The sequence below is a fragment of the Pinus tabuliformis genome, chromosome 2_1 (genome assembly GCF_031772625.1).
Source record: "Pinus tabuliformis cultivar Carrire ecotype Pingquan chromosome 2_1, CPIR1, whole genome shotgun sequence".
NCBI classification, from domain to species: Eukaryota; Viridiplantae; Streptophyta; class Pinopsida; order Pinales; family Pinaceae; genus Pinus; species Pinus tabuliformis.
The window spans coordinates 91,778,677-91,795,752 of record NC_142299.1 but is presented as its reverse complement, the minus strand read 5'-3'; the positions used below and the strand labels follow the sequence as shown (position 1 = coordinate 91,795,752).

The following is a 17,076-nucleotide window of genomic DNA, read 5'->3' as shown; positions in this document are numbered from 1 at the left end:
TATGAATATAGTACGTCTGTGAGTATGTTCTCCATATTTTTAATTCATAGTGTTTCCACTTTGATTATAAGGATTAACAACCACACTAAAACCAAAAGCACGTGAGTTAGCACTAGTTAACAATTTAGTCATTATACTCTAACAATTAATCTTACTTGTGATAAAGTGAAACGTGAAACGTGACGTGGACCTTGAAATAATTTATAGAAAAGGATAACTAGTGTTTTGACCACAAAGTTTGCTTTAAATAGTAGCAGCACCACAAGCTCCAAACGATTTCAAGAATTTGACATGATATTCTATCAAATACTAAAGCACAAGGTGTATACACATCCATGACCGAAAAATGCAAACGAGTAAGTTTGCATTAAACAGTAGCAGCACCACAAGCTCCCAATGATTTCAAGAATGTGACATGATACTCAATCCAATATTAAAGCACAAGGTGTATACACCCATAAACTTAAAAAATGCAAATGCCTGGTCAACCACTTGATAAGAAACACTAGAATGTGTGTTTATTTATTGATTACATTCTAAATGTATTTGTTTTGGTACTAGCTAGCTATTGAAGTGAGTAAAATTGTTGCAGTCATTGTCAACAGGCCCTAAAAGTCTTCTTCAACTGGACCTGCCCTGCATCACAAAACTATTAGTTGCCTCGGAAATTTCAATACCTGTGGGGACCGGTTACAACAGGCTTGACCCCTCATCATGCTTGTTGTCTTCGTGCCCTTTTGGTCTTATCGAGGATGGAATCGAGGGTATAAATGTGAATGATGAAGCATAAGAATGGACTGTGTGTAATCCCCCTTCATTGTGTTTGATTCAACTTTCATGCAGAAAAGATGGAGGTTACGTTGGTTGTGTAGGTTGGATGTTAAGTAGTAGTTTCAAGGTACGTACAGTAGTAATGAGAACTTGATAGGTGGTTAAAACATGAATTGAGGAAGAGATGGGCTCTTGGTAATGGAGTTCCCACATAAAAAAAATTATGCTTGCTATCCTTGGCTTGTTCTATTCTTCCAATTAGGCATGGATTATATTCCTTGCTTGGTTACCTGTATTAATCCCTGTTTGGTTTAATATTTTTTTCAATCCTCTGTTATATACTGATTTCTGTCTTTATCAGTATCAATTGTGATAGGTTATTTTGGACCTGTCAATTTTATCTATTGAATTTCTTATGGATAAAGTACAATTAAGAGCATTACTTTTGAACCAACATTCAATTTGATTTACCAACAACATGCAATAGCTTCTGCTATGATTTCTTTCTCCGGAGTAAATAAAAATAAACGACCATAAATGAAGACTGTTTCAGAGTAGCAAATTTATCAAATGAATTTATTATAGAGAAGGTATAATCAAGAACATTGCTTTTAGAGTAATATTCAACTTGATTTTCCAACACCATGCAATAGCTTTTGCTGTGATTCTTTCGTCTAAACTAAATAACAAAGAAACAAACATAAACGAAGACTGGGCAGTATCTGTCATGCAGCTAAAAGCATTCTACTTCCATTATTTGTGAATTCGTAAAAGAACAAAGTCCATGCGTTGGCTTGTTATCAGCCTCACTAAGTGTGTCCATTGCTTTCACGTTAGTGCCTTTTCCGTAGCGATGCCAACATATAAAGTAGCTAGTCATCTTAGTTGCTGACATGGATCCTTAACCACAAGACCAAAGTGGGGTCAGGTTAAGTATCCATTGAACCATGGAGGCCTGAAACTTAGAAGCCTATTAGCTTGCTGGTTTCCATTGTATTTGTAAAAATCTCTGCAATGGAAATTGCTATCTCAGATTTTAATGCAAAACAGAAATTTCACCTCTCTAAATAGAGGTTTCTTGGATCTTAAAACCTTCTACATTTTCAGCCTTAGCTGTGAAATAGTGTATAAAACGGCAGAGGAAGGAAAACAATATTTGACTTCCAAACAGTCCAAACTTCTAGGCAATCCAAGTAGAAAAGATACCAAACAACTTGGACAAACGCAATCCAATAGAAAAAATACCAAACAACTTGGACAAATTGCATCCTTCTAGGGCAACTTATTCTACATAAACCAGTTATAACAGCAGTACAACAGTAGGTATATCAGCAGAAAAACAGAAAAACAGCCCTTTTGATTCGTCAATGGCGATGTAGAGTGTCCTCTTACTTATGTCAAATAAACAAGACATATATAGCTGTAAATAAAAATACATGAGCATATATGGCTGAAAAACAAATCTGAACATGCACAAGTTTTGGACTGCTGAAAACTCCATTCACATGCTAATAACGAAGTGCACACACATATCATAGCCTTCTCTCAAAGATAGTACAAGTCCACTAGTAAAACCATACAACAAACTCAAACAAGAAAGAATAATTTCAACACATCCTCCAAGGCAACACATTCTCTTCTCTTCCTTTTATTTAACAAAAGTACCCTGTGATTTTATCACAACACGCTAATCTCTAATCTCCAAGGAATAAAGCCTAACCCTAGACGTCCAAGGTTCTCCAAAAAGACCAAGAAACCCTAGTGGCTCAAGAGAGGGGGAGAGAGAGTGGACTAGTATGCACTTCTCTCTAGGTCACATCTCATCACAGCAATGAGTGAATGAACAATTAAGTGAGAACTCTCTCCTTCTTCTATTTATATGAGTTAAGGGAAACCAACAAAACAATGTGGGCCCTGTTACTTGCTAAGTTCCACCTAGTAGGATGTGACGACCCCATGGCCTAATGCACAAAGGCACTTGACAAATTTTCAGATGATCAGAAGTCTAGCAAGGCATTTTTGCCTCTTCTTCTCTCTCCTCTCTCTCTCTCTTCTCTCAAATTTCATACCCATGATAAATGAACACTAGCATGATAAACTTATATAATAGACTTAAGCAACTTGGGACCTAATTACTTAGTGAGTCCACTCTAGAGTTTTTTTTCACTTAACTAATTATTTTCACTCTTTAGTGACAAATAACTAGTCGAGTTTCTTCACTCGTATACCTTCAAAGCTGGAGTGTGGCTTAATAATTGGGCCTTGAGTGTATCCTAATGTCTAGGGCCAATTTATATTACCATGCTAGGTCACATTGAGAGTCTTACAGAATTTGACTAGGTCTTTCTAGGAACTTTTAAATAATTAAAAAATTCATAGGATGAGATTTTTAATTTTAGATTTCATATTTCTGCGATATTAATATTGTTTCAAATGGTTTTCAAGATCCATTGCATAACTTTAGTTAGATCATCGACGTTTCAAACCCCCAATTGTGGTTCATTTTCAGGATAATATGAGATTTTTAATTAATTTTCTATGTAATAATGTAAAAAAATGGTGCTAGGAAATGTTGGTGGCATGTGGGTGCTCAAAATTCAAGCTCGAATCACCAACATTATCCTAGTACCCACTTTGGCGGTCCAAAAAATATTCTCTTCCCATGAAAACCCCCCACTTTTACTCATAAAAGTGGAGACAAGGACAAAAAAATTGCAAAAATTAATAAGTGGGGACACATTTAAGTCATGTTCCAAGTCAAACGAAGTTAAGAGGTGATTTGGCAAAGTAAAGTTGAGTTTGAGGCTAACTTGGAATGCCACCTAAGAGGATTGACCCCACTGCTAGCATGTTAGAGTGAAGATCAACAACTGATTAGGGGGACGAGTTGCCCAACTAGCAGGTCGAATTAGCAGTGGTAGTGGACCATGAGTTCACTGCAAAGTTGATTCAAATCTGTTTAAGAGTTGAGTGGGAGATAACTCCCCCTTAACACCTATCCCCTCTACTTGTTAGGCAGCTAGCAAAGGGGATGACATGTTGCCAACTACAAGACTTGCGTTAGCAATAGAGGAAAGTCTCCATGCAACAAGAAAATCACCATTTGTTTTGATGAAGTTTTTTGTAGGATTTGTTGTGAGTTAAGTGGGGAATATTTTCCCCTTATCTCCCCGCTTTTCCTCCACACTTGGCAGAGGACTAGTACGCAGTACGCACCAGCACTCAAGGGATACACTCAACCAGTCCAAGAGACAATGTTGCCACTTGACAGTGCTCTATGCATCGTCAATCTTTCCCTAGAGAATTTGTTGGGCTTCTTGGGATCTTCTCCCAAAACTCTACATTTGTAACCCATTTTCTCTTATTCTTAATTATGGAAGCTTGAGAGCTTGGGTAAACTCTGTTGTAATTTTGCTATATTATTGATAATACAAGAAGACTTTGGAGGTCAATGGTCCATTGCCTTGTGTGGTTTTTCATATGCTTAAGTTGAGGTAATCTTATAGGTTTTTATGCTACTTGTTTCAAGTTGGTAATCTAAGCTTGATAGGGACATTGTTGTCCAAGGGAGAGAGTAGAAATTGCTTGTTATTCTTTTGAATTTTTGCATTCTAGATTTAACTATTATATGTATTTCAAGGTTGCATAACAAGCTTAGTTTATCACTATGCAAAATTTCACGTATGTTGTTAATCTTATGGGAAAGATCTTAATTGGTGTCTCAAGTACTTCAAGCTTGAAGTGGGGAAGTTCTTGGTTGAACCATCCACCTTCAAGCATCCTAAGGAGCATTAGTATCACTTGGACTAAGAACTCTCAAAGGGCTTCAAAAGGGCCTTCAAATAGCCCTTCTCTGTCACTTCTTTCTCAAACAAAAAAAACTATATTATTATTCTTGGTTCTTATTTCATGATCTCCATTAAACATCTAGCAAACTAAGGGCTTTTGTTTGTTGTTGTTGTCCCAATAGTCATAAATCAACGAAGGAAAACTTATTGAAATCAACTCTTATTGGCTGCTCTAGAATAGGATTTCATTTATTTGATTTAGAATTTTCCTTATAATTTTTTTGATCAAGATTTTGTTTTAACATTGTAGATGTCCAAGGATTAGTTTTGGCATCTTTCACTTCACATGTTTGCTGATTTTGTTTGCTAGATCCATAAAAAGAGGATTGTTGGTGGATTGTGCCAAACTTTTTGAAGATTGGAGCACCAAAAAAACTACCATTGGATCATTGATTTTATAACCACCATTTGTGCCTTGTAACCCCCTTCAAAGGGGTTTTTTAACCCAAGGATCCTCCAAGGAAACCATTGTAATTTTGTAAAGAAGGTTATTTTTTGGGTTTTCCAAAAGGTCCATTGTAACTCCTCAAAATTTCTCTTAACTTGCAACATTTTTTGGGGGAAGAGCATTTGATCACTTTGAGGGAATCTTGTTGCAAGCTCTCTCCAAAACATATTTCAATCATTTTTCCACAGGGATCCATTGTAACTGCTACATAGTGACCCCCACAAAACCTACATGGAATTATGTTAGAAGTTTATTGGCCTCTACTTCATCAACACATCTAAGTATGAGACCTTCCCGATTCCTCTAACCTAATTCATCTTGAATGATGCAATACTTGGAAGCTATGAAACCGGATTCGTCCATTTTTGCGTAAGTGTTTGAATCCTACAAATCGGACACAATTCAAGGGAATTCGAATCCCAAATATGGGACACATCGTGTCCTAACAGGACATGAGCAAATCCCAGTCGTGTCCCGTTAGGACACATCGTGTCCCGAATTTGGAATTCAAATCCCACAAAAGTGAAACTCGCGGGCTTTAAAATAGCGCATTCCTTTTTTTTAATACCATTTTCTCTCATTCCTTTTGCAAACAGTGAGTTGTGGGTTTGCTGTTAGAAGTTTGGAGCAAGGAGCCAAGGGTTTGGAGCGTTCGGCAAGGAGATTCAAGCACCAGGTAAGTGCATTTCATCTCTATTTTTTTGCATTTCTATTAGAGCAGTTTGTATATGCATTTCTTTTACAAATTTGTGCATATTTTGTTTATTTTTTTTATAGTATTCATGGCTCAATCAAGGACAGCAGGTAGGGGGCAAAAGAAAGGAAAGAATGTCCCCATTGGAGATGCCCCTCCTCCCCCAATATCATCAGAGTCTGCTACAAGTAATGCTGAGGGAAGACTTCCTCCTAAAGACAACATTGAAACATATCCCTTGTGGAAATATGTCACAAGAGAGGATGGGCCAAGCACCAAGGGAAGGGAGGAGGCAATGTGCATTGGAGATGCAACTTTTGCACAATACTTTCACAAGCACATATTACCATGTGAAAGGCCATTTGTTCGCTTTACCAGGTTGTGGAGTTGGAGCTTGTAAAGTTGTTCCTTTGCAAAAGAGGAAAGAAATGGAAAAAGAGTTCACTGTTGGTATGGCAAATGTGGCTGCAAAATCAAGAAAAACCAAGAATGATGACCCCCTTCCATTTTTGAGGAAAGAGAAAAGGCACCACCAAATTTCCATTTGAGAGTTCTATTGGGGGACAAGCAGCAAAAAGAAAGGCAATTTCACTTGGTCCAATGGACAAGATTTTTCAAAAAAAGAAACGAAAAGAGCTTGATCTCACCATCGCCTCATTTTTCTATCAAAACTTCATATCCTTTAATGTTGCACGCTCACCTCTACTTATTGAGATGTGCCAAGCTCTAACTCACGGGTCTCCGTCATGGTATGTACCTCCTGGTTCAAAGAAGCTTAGAACCACATTGTTGACGAAGGCAAAAAAACAGGTGCAAAAAATGCTTGAGCCTATTGAAACATCATGGCTAACATCTGGGGTTAGCGTTGTTTCTAATGGATGGACAGATCCAGCACGACACCCACTCATCAACTTCATGGTGTCTTCCTTGAATGGTCCAGTTTTCTTGAAAGTGGTGGATACACTTGGAGAATACAAGGTTGCAGAATTTATGGGTGAGTTATTTATTAAAGTGATTAAAGATGTAGGTGTTTATGCTTGTGTGCAAATCATTACAGATAATGCACCTGTTTGCAAGGTTGCTGGCATGATTGTGGAAGCTAAATATCCACAAGTGTTTTGGACACCTTGCAATGTCCATTCATTGAACTTAGCACTGAAATCCATTGCTTCTGATGTGCTTTGGATTGGTAACATTATTGAGGATGCACGACATATCCGTAACTTTGTGCAAAATCATACAAATGCCCTCACTATCTACAAGGAGTACATCAATCTATCATTGTTGAAGATCGTTGATACACGGTTTGCCTCTTCATTCATCATGTTGAAGAGGTTGAGGGAGGTCAAGACCGCTCTTGGGGCCATGGTTATTTCTAAGTTTTGGTCTTTTTGGAGAAAGACAGATCAAGTAGCCTCTAAAACACTGAAGGACACAATGCTAGATGATGTTTGGTGGGAGAGGGTAGATATAATTATTCAGATCATGAACCCTATCATTTCTTTGTTTCAATTCGCAGATACAGACAAACCCATCCTAGGAGAGGTTTATGAGGGATGGGATTCCATGATTAAGTCTGTGAGGAGCATTATTCTACAGAGTGAGCGCCCCGAGTATGAGACATCACCAGAGGCCTTTTGTGGTACTATACAAGATATTCTTGTCAACATATGGGACAAGAATTGCACACCTTTACATTGTTTGGCTCACTCATTGAACCCAAAATACTACAGCCATGAGTGGATGAATGGTGGACCTTCTTGCAGATTCCCTCCTCACATGGATGGTGAAATCTCACAGGGGAGGAAAGATGCATTCAAGCGGGTTTTTCAGGATAGAGCATTGCTTGATGAGGTGGAGGATGCCTTTGCAGAGTTTTCCACTAGCACTGGTCGATTTGCAAGATATGATGTGATTAGAGACAGGGGGCTAAGAAGCCCTATTCTTGCTGGGCAAATCATGGAGCAATAAGCCCTCCTCTTTAGTAGTTAGCCATGAGGCTCCTCTCTCAGGTGACTTCATCCTCTTGTTGCGAGAGGAATTGGAGCACATATAGGAATTTGTATAGTGTGAAGAAGAGCAGGCTTGAGCAGTACAGGGCAAAGACAATGGTGTATGTGCACACCAACTTTCGTCTTATTTACAGGCAGAGGGAAGAGTGGTTGAAGGGAAAGACAAAGATGTGGGATGGCTTCCCTGATGATATGGGTATGGATAGCAGTGTTGAGTTGGCATTGGCCAACATGGATCTCAATGATCCAGTGCTAGAGTCTGTTAGATTTGATGACAGTGATTGTAGAGGGGTCGTCCTCCACACCAGCAGATGCAGAGGCGACTATGGATATAGGGGAGGAGGAGGATGCAGAGGAGAGCAGTGGTGACCATGATGATGAGGACATTGATGCTGATTCTGATGATGTCTATGAAGATTGATGACTCATGAGTCATGGGCTACCTACTGCCTTGAGGCTTGTATATCTGTAGTTGTTTTATATTTTCTATTTCTATTTGCCATTGGCATTACACTACCTATGTAACACATTTTGATTTGATGACTTAATGAGAAAACTACAGTTGTCAGTGTCTTTATCTTACTATCTTGTCTTTCTCCTATTGGATCATTGATGAATTGAATATGTATTATGATTTATCATTTATGAATTTAGAATTTATGATTCATTGATTTATCATTTATGATTTATGTGACAGTGACATGTATTTGAATTTTGTATGTACTATGCATGCTATAATGTTACTAACTTACTTTGAAAACAATAAAACTAACATCTAGATGAAAATCTATGTTTGAAATCAATGAATTTGTATAAATAACGAGAATGTGTCAGAGATATCTACTTTTTAATATATATATAACGAATCCTACATGTCCTATTACAGGGGGTCAACGTGTCTGAATCCGACACTCGAATCCCAGTATGCTACAAATCTCGAATCCCCGTGTCAAGTTACTGCTTGGAAGCATTTAACCTTAATGCCCTTCTTTTGTGCCCTTTAACTTCAATGTATCTAATTTCATTGTAGATGACTCATTATGATGAGATATATTCATTATACTTTTTGTTGATATTTTGAGGTCGAGTCTAGACTCGAGATTCAAGACGTGATTCAGAGTTGATGTGTGATGTAGCACTAACATCTTATACATCTTTTATTATTATATCAGTTTTGTTTACATATTTATGTGGAAAAGCATTTATTTGATGTTATTGTTACTTTAGATGTTAAAGAAATTGAAAAAATGAAGATTTTGTATTTTTTAATTTTGCCAATGTTTGTTAACATTTGCAAATATTTTCCCAATTTTTATGATTTATTGCTTTTCTAGACCCTTGCAAAAAAATTTCATGAACACTATGTTAGCAACAAGTCCAACATAACAATAACATTCCGCAATGCAACCTAAAGTCTAGGTTGTATTTCTCAAATATGTAACTCAACACCTCTCTCATTATTTAGAATTGGCACACTCTATTGTAGACTTGGACTCATGGAACCAATTGCCTTCTTTGCGACCAAAACAAATAGTATAGAAGATGAAATCGATTGATCCAATAAATACAAGAGATAATGTTACTTCACTCACTCGAATGCTTAATGATCTAAAAGCAAAACCAATCCCTCACTTCCAAGTTTCATATGTATAGGCTCAAGCTTCAACTCAGACATTTCAATGCAACTAGTACTCATAAATCTAATGCATTTCCCTAATGATTGGCATGCTAGATGCAAAGCGTTCACATACAAGTATTAAGTTGGACACTCGTTTAACTCTTCAACACTAAACTTGTTAAAAAACAGATGGAGTCAATAATAATAAGACAACCTCCCAATGAAGAGAATTCTCATAATTGCAAAAAGATAGTGACCCAATGATTGGAAGGAAACGTTGAGGCATCTCTTTAATATTTCATTTGAGCCATCCTTTGGCAATCTTCAACCAAGGCAATCTAGGCATAGCCAAGCGAGAAAGATACCAGACCATTTCACAAGCAATGGACACCCCACACAAACCGTATGGCCTATGTATGGCTCTGAGATGCAAGCAAGCACCCATGAGTAGCATACTGCAAATGGTCCTCAAGGAAGCAAAAAAACACCCATATGGCTTGCATATGGGTTCAAGCAATAGCAAAAGACAACTTCTAACCTCTCTACAATGTCTTGGTAAGTGTAGTAGCTTAGCAAATAGCCACAGACTATAATTGATGAAGAAATAGTTTTAGCAAAATTAGTCCAACAAACTAATAGCCAGAAAAACAAATTAAAAACTACCTAAAGACTTGCAACAACTGTGTGGTCATAGCCTTAGATTTCTAATCTCAAAGAAGGAAATCCTCAAACTAGAGTTGGAAAAAATCTTTCAACCCATTAAAAAAACACATGCAACAATTTGAATAAAAAGAAGCTTCATTTTAAACTCAGAATAAAAATAACATGGAAAATAGAGAGAATCGTCCCAAAGGAACTTAGTGTTTACCATAAGAACCCAAATGGGAAAACCAACATTCAATGGTTGCTCAATTATCTAATTCAGCAATATTTGATAAAATGTAATTCATGACTTTGTGCACACTACCCTCTTTGGCCAAAAGGACCCTTTAAGAGTAAAGTCACAGACCATCTACGAGGGGTAGGGGGTATCGGAAAGGCCAAGAGACTGTCCTTTCAGTTCCTATTCCTCCCTCTCTTTTTCTCTCCTATTTTCATTTTTTTATCTTATTTAATTTGCTTTCCCTCTCTCTGGCTCATTCAAAAAAATTTTACACTTGCATTGTCCTTTATATTTTATATAACCTCATTAATTGCCAAATTGCACTTAGGTACTGAGTCTTACAACCATTGACTTGCCCAAATCCATTTCAAATCTATTAATTCTCCAATCACTAGATTTTGTCCCCATCAATGAGACCAATTTGTTACCTCCAAAACTTACAATTCATTGCTTCGCGCACCTGAAACAAAGAACAGGCCTAGTGCAACTCAAGAATGTTGCTCAATGTCACCATATCAATATTGTTGGAAACACTGAAAGAAGGGGTGAATCAGTATGTCACTTAATTTTCATTTCTTCCACAACATTAAATATCATTACCACAAATCGAACAACACATCAGCAACACATCACATCACATCACATGAGCAATACACAAGAAATTTTTTAGGTGGAAACCCTTCCAAGATTCTCCAGCTATGACTGGAAGGAGGCTCCAACTCGTTGGTTTTACGAACTCCAACTAAAAGGATGCCCAAACACCTTGCTTTAACCAGCTCCAACTAGAAGGATGCTCTACCATCCTGCTTTTACCAGCTCCACCTAGAAAGATGCTCTAACACCCTACAAGTTCCACTTTGCCTTAGCACCACCCTGCCACCCTGAATATTGAAAAAGAAGATGAATGTGAGCTCCCATACCAGGGACAATGACCCACTTACAATTATATTCAATTAAAGCCTTATTGCTCTCTCTGCTAATATATGCCCAGATATACAACGGAATTCTTGCTAGACTATCAAGTTATTATCAAACTTCAAGATTGCTTCTTGGATTTATCAACACCTCCTCCAGTGTTCAATTCAAATACATACTTAACAGTTTACAAAAAAATTGTCTCATACCTGGAGAAAGATGCACCTTTTCTGCCACCAATTGCTTCAGACTTTGTCAAATATTTTGCCTTTGGCAATGCCCCTTAACAGCCCTTAACTTCTTGTAGTAGTACTTGTCAAGCTTATGCCTCTAAGAAGCCCTTCAATCTGTGTTAAGATTTTGTCTTGGACTTCCTTAGATCAGACCCTGACCAGGCTTCCTTGGCTGCCGTTAAATTCGGTCAGACTTTAGTTTGCAGATGAATCAACCCTTGAAACAGCCTCAGACATCAAATAAGCCTCTATTTAGTACTCAGGAGAGGGTTCAATATCATGCATGAAAGATCTACTTAAGGGTGGGTTGAAACAGAGCTTGAAACTACTTCAAATTCAGCCCTCCTCCAATATAACTGAAATTATGCCTCAAGGGGGACTGAAAACAATGCTCAAAATTGTCTCAATTCAAGCTTCATGAAGCCTCAGACAAGAGCTTCAGGAATGCCCGAAATTAGGCCTCACTAATAGGCCAAAACATGTGCCACAAATAGTCCGAAAGATGCCACAGAGATGGTTCAAATAGTGCCTCAGAATAGGTTCATATTATGCCTTAGAATAGACCTTCAAGTCTGTCACTGAACAGTCTCAAAAGGGGGTTGAATTAGGGCTTAGATAAGGCCTCGGACAGGCCAAATTGGAACCTCAAAGACTCTGCATCAAAAGGCCAAAAGGAGCCTCAAAACCAATTGCAAGAAGGGCACCATAGACAACCTCAAAACTTACACGAATTAAGCCACAGAACAGACCTAATTTTGCCCTAGATGAGGGCCAAATTATTGTGCAGAGTTGCCCCAAAATAATTAGAACAGATCTGAAAAGAATGCCTTGAAGAACCATCCACCAGTCCAATGAATCACCAACATTAAAGACAAACAATAAAATCAAATTCCTTCAGATAAACTCAGCCTACTTCAACTAATTTTCGTTCTGCCCTGGCCTCGAGAAAAATAAGAGAATTGCATAAGATTGGCATGTCAAGAATGATTCTTTTAGGGGAGATCTGAGCCCACTACTTGTAGTCAACGAAGGGGCACTAAAGATGGGTTGACATGACCATAAACCTGAGGTGATCAGCCTATTATATCATTAATTAAAAACAATTCATTAATTTTGTTGACTGAGCCAACCTGTCCTTCAAACTAGAAAAAAATTCACAAATAAAATTCCCTTTTAGGGGCCAACTTGGTCCTTCATTTTAGACTGGTTTCATAACGAAAATCATCATATTTGGAGGGGCCGACTTGCACAGCTCAGAACCAATATAAATTATTCAAAATTCTCCTAGATTGGAAATAGTTGATTCAGAAATTTTGCCTTGTATTATGCAGTCACAAATCTCAGCAACACAGTTATAGAGTTGGCAAGACAAGAGCGGATGCCACTGTACAATGTACAGACATGTTTCAGGAATTACTCTTCTTCATATTCCGCCATTTATCCTTCAAGTCAGTAGGTAAACGTGACTTGTCAAAAATCCCTTTCCCATGTTCCCATATGCGTTTCCACGGGATTCCATTGGTTTTGCCCATCGCAAATTTCTCCATACCTTCCTGTGTGAAAAAAAACTGCCCTCAAAATGAGCCAATGATCCACGAACATGCAATCAAAATGGTTACTAATAAAAACATGCAGAAAGAGAAAAGAAAAATTAAGTCTGCATGAAAGGAGGTCCACCTTCAAAGCCTCCTCTTCAGCCTTTGTCCAAACTAACTTATTCCTACGTGCACCAGGCAGACGACAGGTTCCTCTGCACATGACAACTAGTATAGTAAATTGTTCTAAAGCAAAAGATATTGAACGTTTTATCTTTTCATTCAATAAATCCTTAAATGATGGCTGCCAGGAATTTAGCTTCGAAACAAATCTTCAAATACAGAAAGTGATGGATTAAAATTTAAATGCTGTGGAAGAATTCAAATTCCTTGTGTCCCAAGATTGTGTTCCTAAATACCTCATTGTGGATTTCCTATTACGTAAGTGGTATTTCCCATCATCAATATTACCATCTTCAAGATCTCCACCATGCATATCATCGTCAGCTTCATTCTGTTCACATGGTAGATCATTTTCAATTCCACCAGGTCTTTTATCTCCATGAACAGAAATTCCAGAACTTTTGCTAAACGCATGTTTTCTCTTGGAACCTGAACTAAAATCACTTGTATGACTAAAAATCTCTTCAGAAGTCTTCATTTTGTTGGCACATGCTTCCCCTCCTTTTTCACATTCCTTATGATTGTTGTTCCGTGCTCGCTGTTCTTTACCTTGGACTGACCTGATATTTAGGAATGCAAGTAATCTCTTTTTGGATTCTATAGCGTCTTTCTTTGCTTTTTGGTAAGCTACAAGGGCTCTTTTGTAAGAACAGACAAGGCAATCAAAAGTTTCACCTGGAATAGTAGATGCATCTAATTGAAAACATTTTTCATGCACAGCAATAGAACACCCACTGCAACAAGACAATACTCCGCCTTCTCTACATTTGAAACAAGTCTGTTCCTGACCATCTTTAGATGGTATCAGTAAATCCAATTCTGGTAACTCCTCTGCCTCGAGTGAATTGCGTTCCCTAGTAGTTGTGGCTTCTGAATTGCTTTCCTCCTTGGGTTCATCTGTTTCTCCTTCCAAGCAACAAACCCCATCATCTCTCCTCTCACTACAATGTGAATGACCATTAGAAGTTGACTTGGTGCCACTTGATAACTGCTGTAATTTTTCATCTCCAGAAATGTGGATTTCTAGTTTAGATCCAATATCCCGCATACCATTTCCAGTAGTTGTTTGAGAATCTTTCTGAAAATTCTGTGTTGAAGTGCATAAAGAATTGTTCTGGCAACCATTTTCAGAAACACTATATGTTTTTTCAATAATGCATTCACTTCTCTTTTCAATATTAGACTGAGAGCTATCTTTTCCACCATGCTTTAACCTCTTTTCACCTTCTGAACATATAGATTTGTATGGCAAGTCTGCTTCTCTATACAATCGCTTCCGACCTCCACTATTGTTACATTCTTTTCCTGTTGGTGATGGATGTGTATAATGTAACAAAGAAGGAAAGTGTCGTCCCTTAGAGACATCATAAACCAGCTGTAAACCAATAAATTAGTATTGTAAGCCAGACTGACATGAATGTTTTACACACACAACCAGAAATATTATTCTCGAAATAATGTCAGTCATCCAATATCAAATTCATTCTGCACTTTACCTGATCAAGAACTGGTCTGTTCAGAGAAGCTTTCTTCATACGAACAAATTGATGTAAATCATACTTCAATGTTTCAATAGGATACTTCTCTAGTGTAGAAAGACAAGCGTTTTTATCCTGTGAATAACAACACAATTGCATGAAATTATAAAAAATACCATACTCAGTACCTGCAAATTTCCTCAGAATGTTAGGAAACAAAATGAATCAAAGATAGAGCTCGCTGTAATTCATTTTTAGAATAACACGTTGAAAATGTAAAGCTGCTGATCACTTTTGGTAGTTATCACAATACCAAGGACAGACACTGATGAAATGCAAGCATACCAATGTGGGCTATGTTATCTATCTGTGGGTATCCCATTCCATCACTGTATGTTCCCTTGCAGAATGTCTCTGCCACTACTTTAAAGTTCAGACCACTGAACTACTCAACTGCTCTGTTTGCAGCTGGTACAAAAGACACAAGGTGAGCATATAATTGACTTTAGCAGAAGCAAGAATTTAATCTTGGGAGGAAAAATGGAGGTTGAGCAGGAGTATTGGAGAATTAGGGTTTTGCAGAACCTAAGGCCAGAAGAGGAGCAAGCCAATTCAAGTGCAGGATCCCATGGAAGGTCCCCCCTATCTTCTCTAAAGAAGGTACCCAGCAGTGTCGGCAAGGTGGGGGTATTAAGGGATGTGTACTAGGCGAGAAAACCACATCAAAAACTTTGGCGAACAATGGATGGTCAGAGGTGTTTAGGCAAAATGACATTTCTGACAGAAGGACAGTATCAGAATGAAAAGCACTTTATGATGTTGCTGGTGACAAGACTAAGTGTCAAGTGGAAGCAGGTGTTTCTGTCCTGTGCTATGTCCTTGTACCAACAGAGCATTATTTGCATGGTTACAAGGAAGAAGTTGGATGGCCAGAAAGTATCCCCAAAGTTTTTACTGTTCATAATTTGGTAGAGGATGGCCAAGGCAACGAGGAGTTTATTTTGAAGGAGTGTATTCAAAAAACTGAACTTCTTTCAGATCCGAACTCTGATGAGGATATTTTGGGTGTCAATAAGGAATTTAGTCTGAAGGTGGGCACTTCAGAAGTAAGAGAGGAAAAAGGTGGTGGAGATAAGGATTTAAATGGTGCGGAGACGGTTGGTAGTAGACTTGTGGTTAATTCAGGTAAGAAAGGTGAGAATGCATAAAACTGCTAAAAACAAAGACAAAACTAGCCATAGCTGAAGATGTTACGATGAACCAGGTAGTCGAGACTCGAAATGTCCAATAAAACCTTGACAGGACAATTCTATGGAAGGTATATATCTGAGAAGAACTTATCTCTCTGGCTGTAGAGGGTTTGGAAATCATCGCTAGGGTACATCCACACACTCATGAGGGATAGGTTGCCTTCCATTTCAGAATTAAAGCAAGCGCAGCAAATATTTTGATAACAAGAGGATTTTAGGGTTCCATGTCCTTAACCTTGAAGAAATGGTTTCCCTACTTTGATTCTAGGTCAAAGAGGTTTACAGCACATCATTTTTGGGTTAAATTGTTAAGCTTGGCATTAGAGCTCTGGTCAGTCAAAGTTTTATGGCTATTAGAAATAACCAGTGTTGAAAAAGTCAGAATCAGCAAAAAATCAATGAGGGTCCTAAAAACATCATTTCAGAAAAATCAACAAAAAACTTGGAAAATTTTGGAAAACAGCAGCAAATATTAAAAAATGCAAAATATATTCATTTTTTTTCAGATTTTTAAACATATAAAGCAACAACAGCATCAAATAAATACATTGGCACATAAATATGTAGAAAGCACTAATATATATGATGTAGTGGATGTCAAACAAATATGATACATCAAAGGCAATAGTAAATCCTGTTAATTCCTGATAATTGTCCAATCACGAACTCAAATGTGGAGAACCAATACAAAATAGCATCACATATATAAATGTATCTCATCATCATGAGTTATATGTACAATGGCAAAACAAAAAATCTAACAGCTAGCTATCTGATGTCAGTGTCCTCTCCCCCTTTTAGAAGAAAAGATGATGGGTTGTTTGCCAAGCCTGCCCTTAGCAGTGGTGGGCCCTAGCCCTGCACCAAATGTCAAACAATGACTGATGGGTATGGAACTGTGCTCTCCTATATCTGTAGAAGCTGGTGTTGATGCTGCCATATTCTCCTCCTCCTCCTATTTGTCATGTCCCTTCTCAAACACATTTGTAACAGGGTGCTGCTACACAATTTTGCACAATTTTGGCTAAAGAAGAGAACCCATCATTTTCGACTTAGGGACTTAGAAGGCAATTTGACTTAATTTGGTTGCTAGTGGAATGTGGGGGCCACCCACATGGGAATTCGAATTGGCCCATTTGGATAGCTTGGAGGGAAAGTCGAATAGGTGGATGGAGGGGCCCATATGAGGCAAGGGAGGCCCAAGGAGT

The 17,076-nt window shown here is 38.0% G+C and overlaps 1 protein-coding gene across 3 annotated transcripts; it reads right to left on the bottom strand.

The window, feature by feature from the left end:
* Positions 1-10,621: 10,621 nt before the first annotated feature.
* On the bottom strand, positions 10,622-14,789 carry LOC149198920 (uncharacterized). Of its 3 annotated transcripts, XR_016253745.1 has the most exons (6): positions 14,637-14,789; positions 13,377-14,515; positions 13,100-13,172; positions 12,740-12,975; positions 11,399-12,076; positions 10,622-11,155 (listed from the first exon to the last, which is right to left on the bottom strand). XR_016253745.1 is itself a non-coding variant. In XM_089402220.1 (4 exons), exons 1-4 carry the CDS (start codon positions 14,775-14,777, stop codon positions 12,829-12,831), a joined length of 1,500 nt encoding a protein of 499 aa, XP_089258346.1. In that variant the 5' UTR covers positions 14,778-14,789; the 3' UTR covers positions 12,476-12,828. The 3 variants fall into 3 exon arrangements, 2 of the variants coding, with proteins under 2 accessions (XP_089258346.1, XP_089258347.1); XM_089402220.1 differs by lacking the exons at positions 10,622-11,155; positions 11,399-12,076 and having other exon boundaries at positions 12,476-12,975; XM_089402221.1 differs by lacking the exons at positions 10,622-11,155; positions 11,399-12,076 and having other exon boundaries at positions 12,476-12,971.
* Positions 14,790-17,076: the final 2,287 nt, after the last annotated feature.

Bases quoted from the DNA above. Each gene is read 5' to 3' on its own strand.
- LOC149198920 (XM_089402220.1), bottom strand. From the start codon at position 14,777: ATGCAATTGTGTTGTTATTCACAGGATAAAAACGCTTGTCTTTCTACA. The intron at 14,516-14,636 runs GTAAAGTGCAGA...ATTGGTTTACAG, and splicing joins ACAGACCAGTTCTTGATCAG to CTGGTTTATGATGTCTCTAA. The intron at 12,976-13,099 runs GTGGACCTCCTT...TTTTTCACACAG, and splicing joins CTGAAGAGGAGGCTTTGAAG to GAAGGTATGGAGAAATTTGC.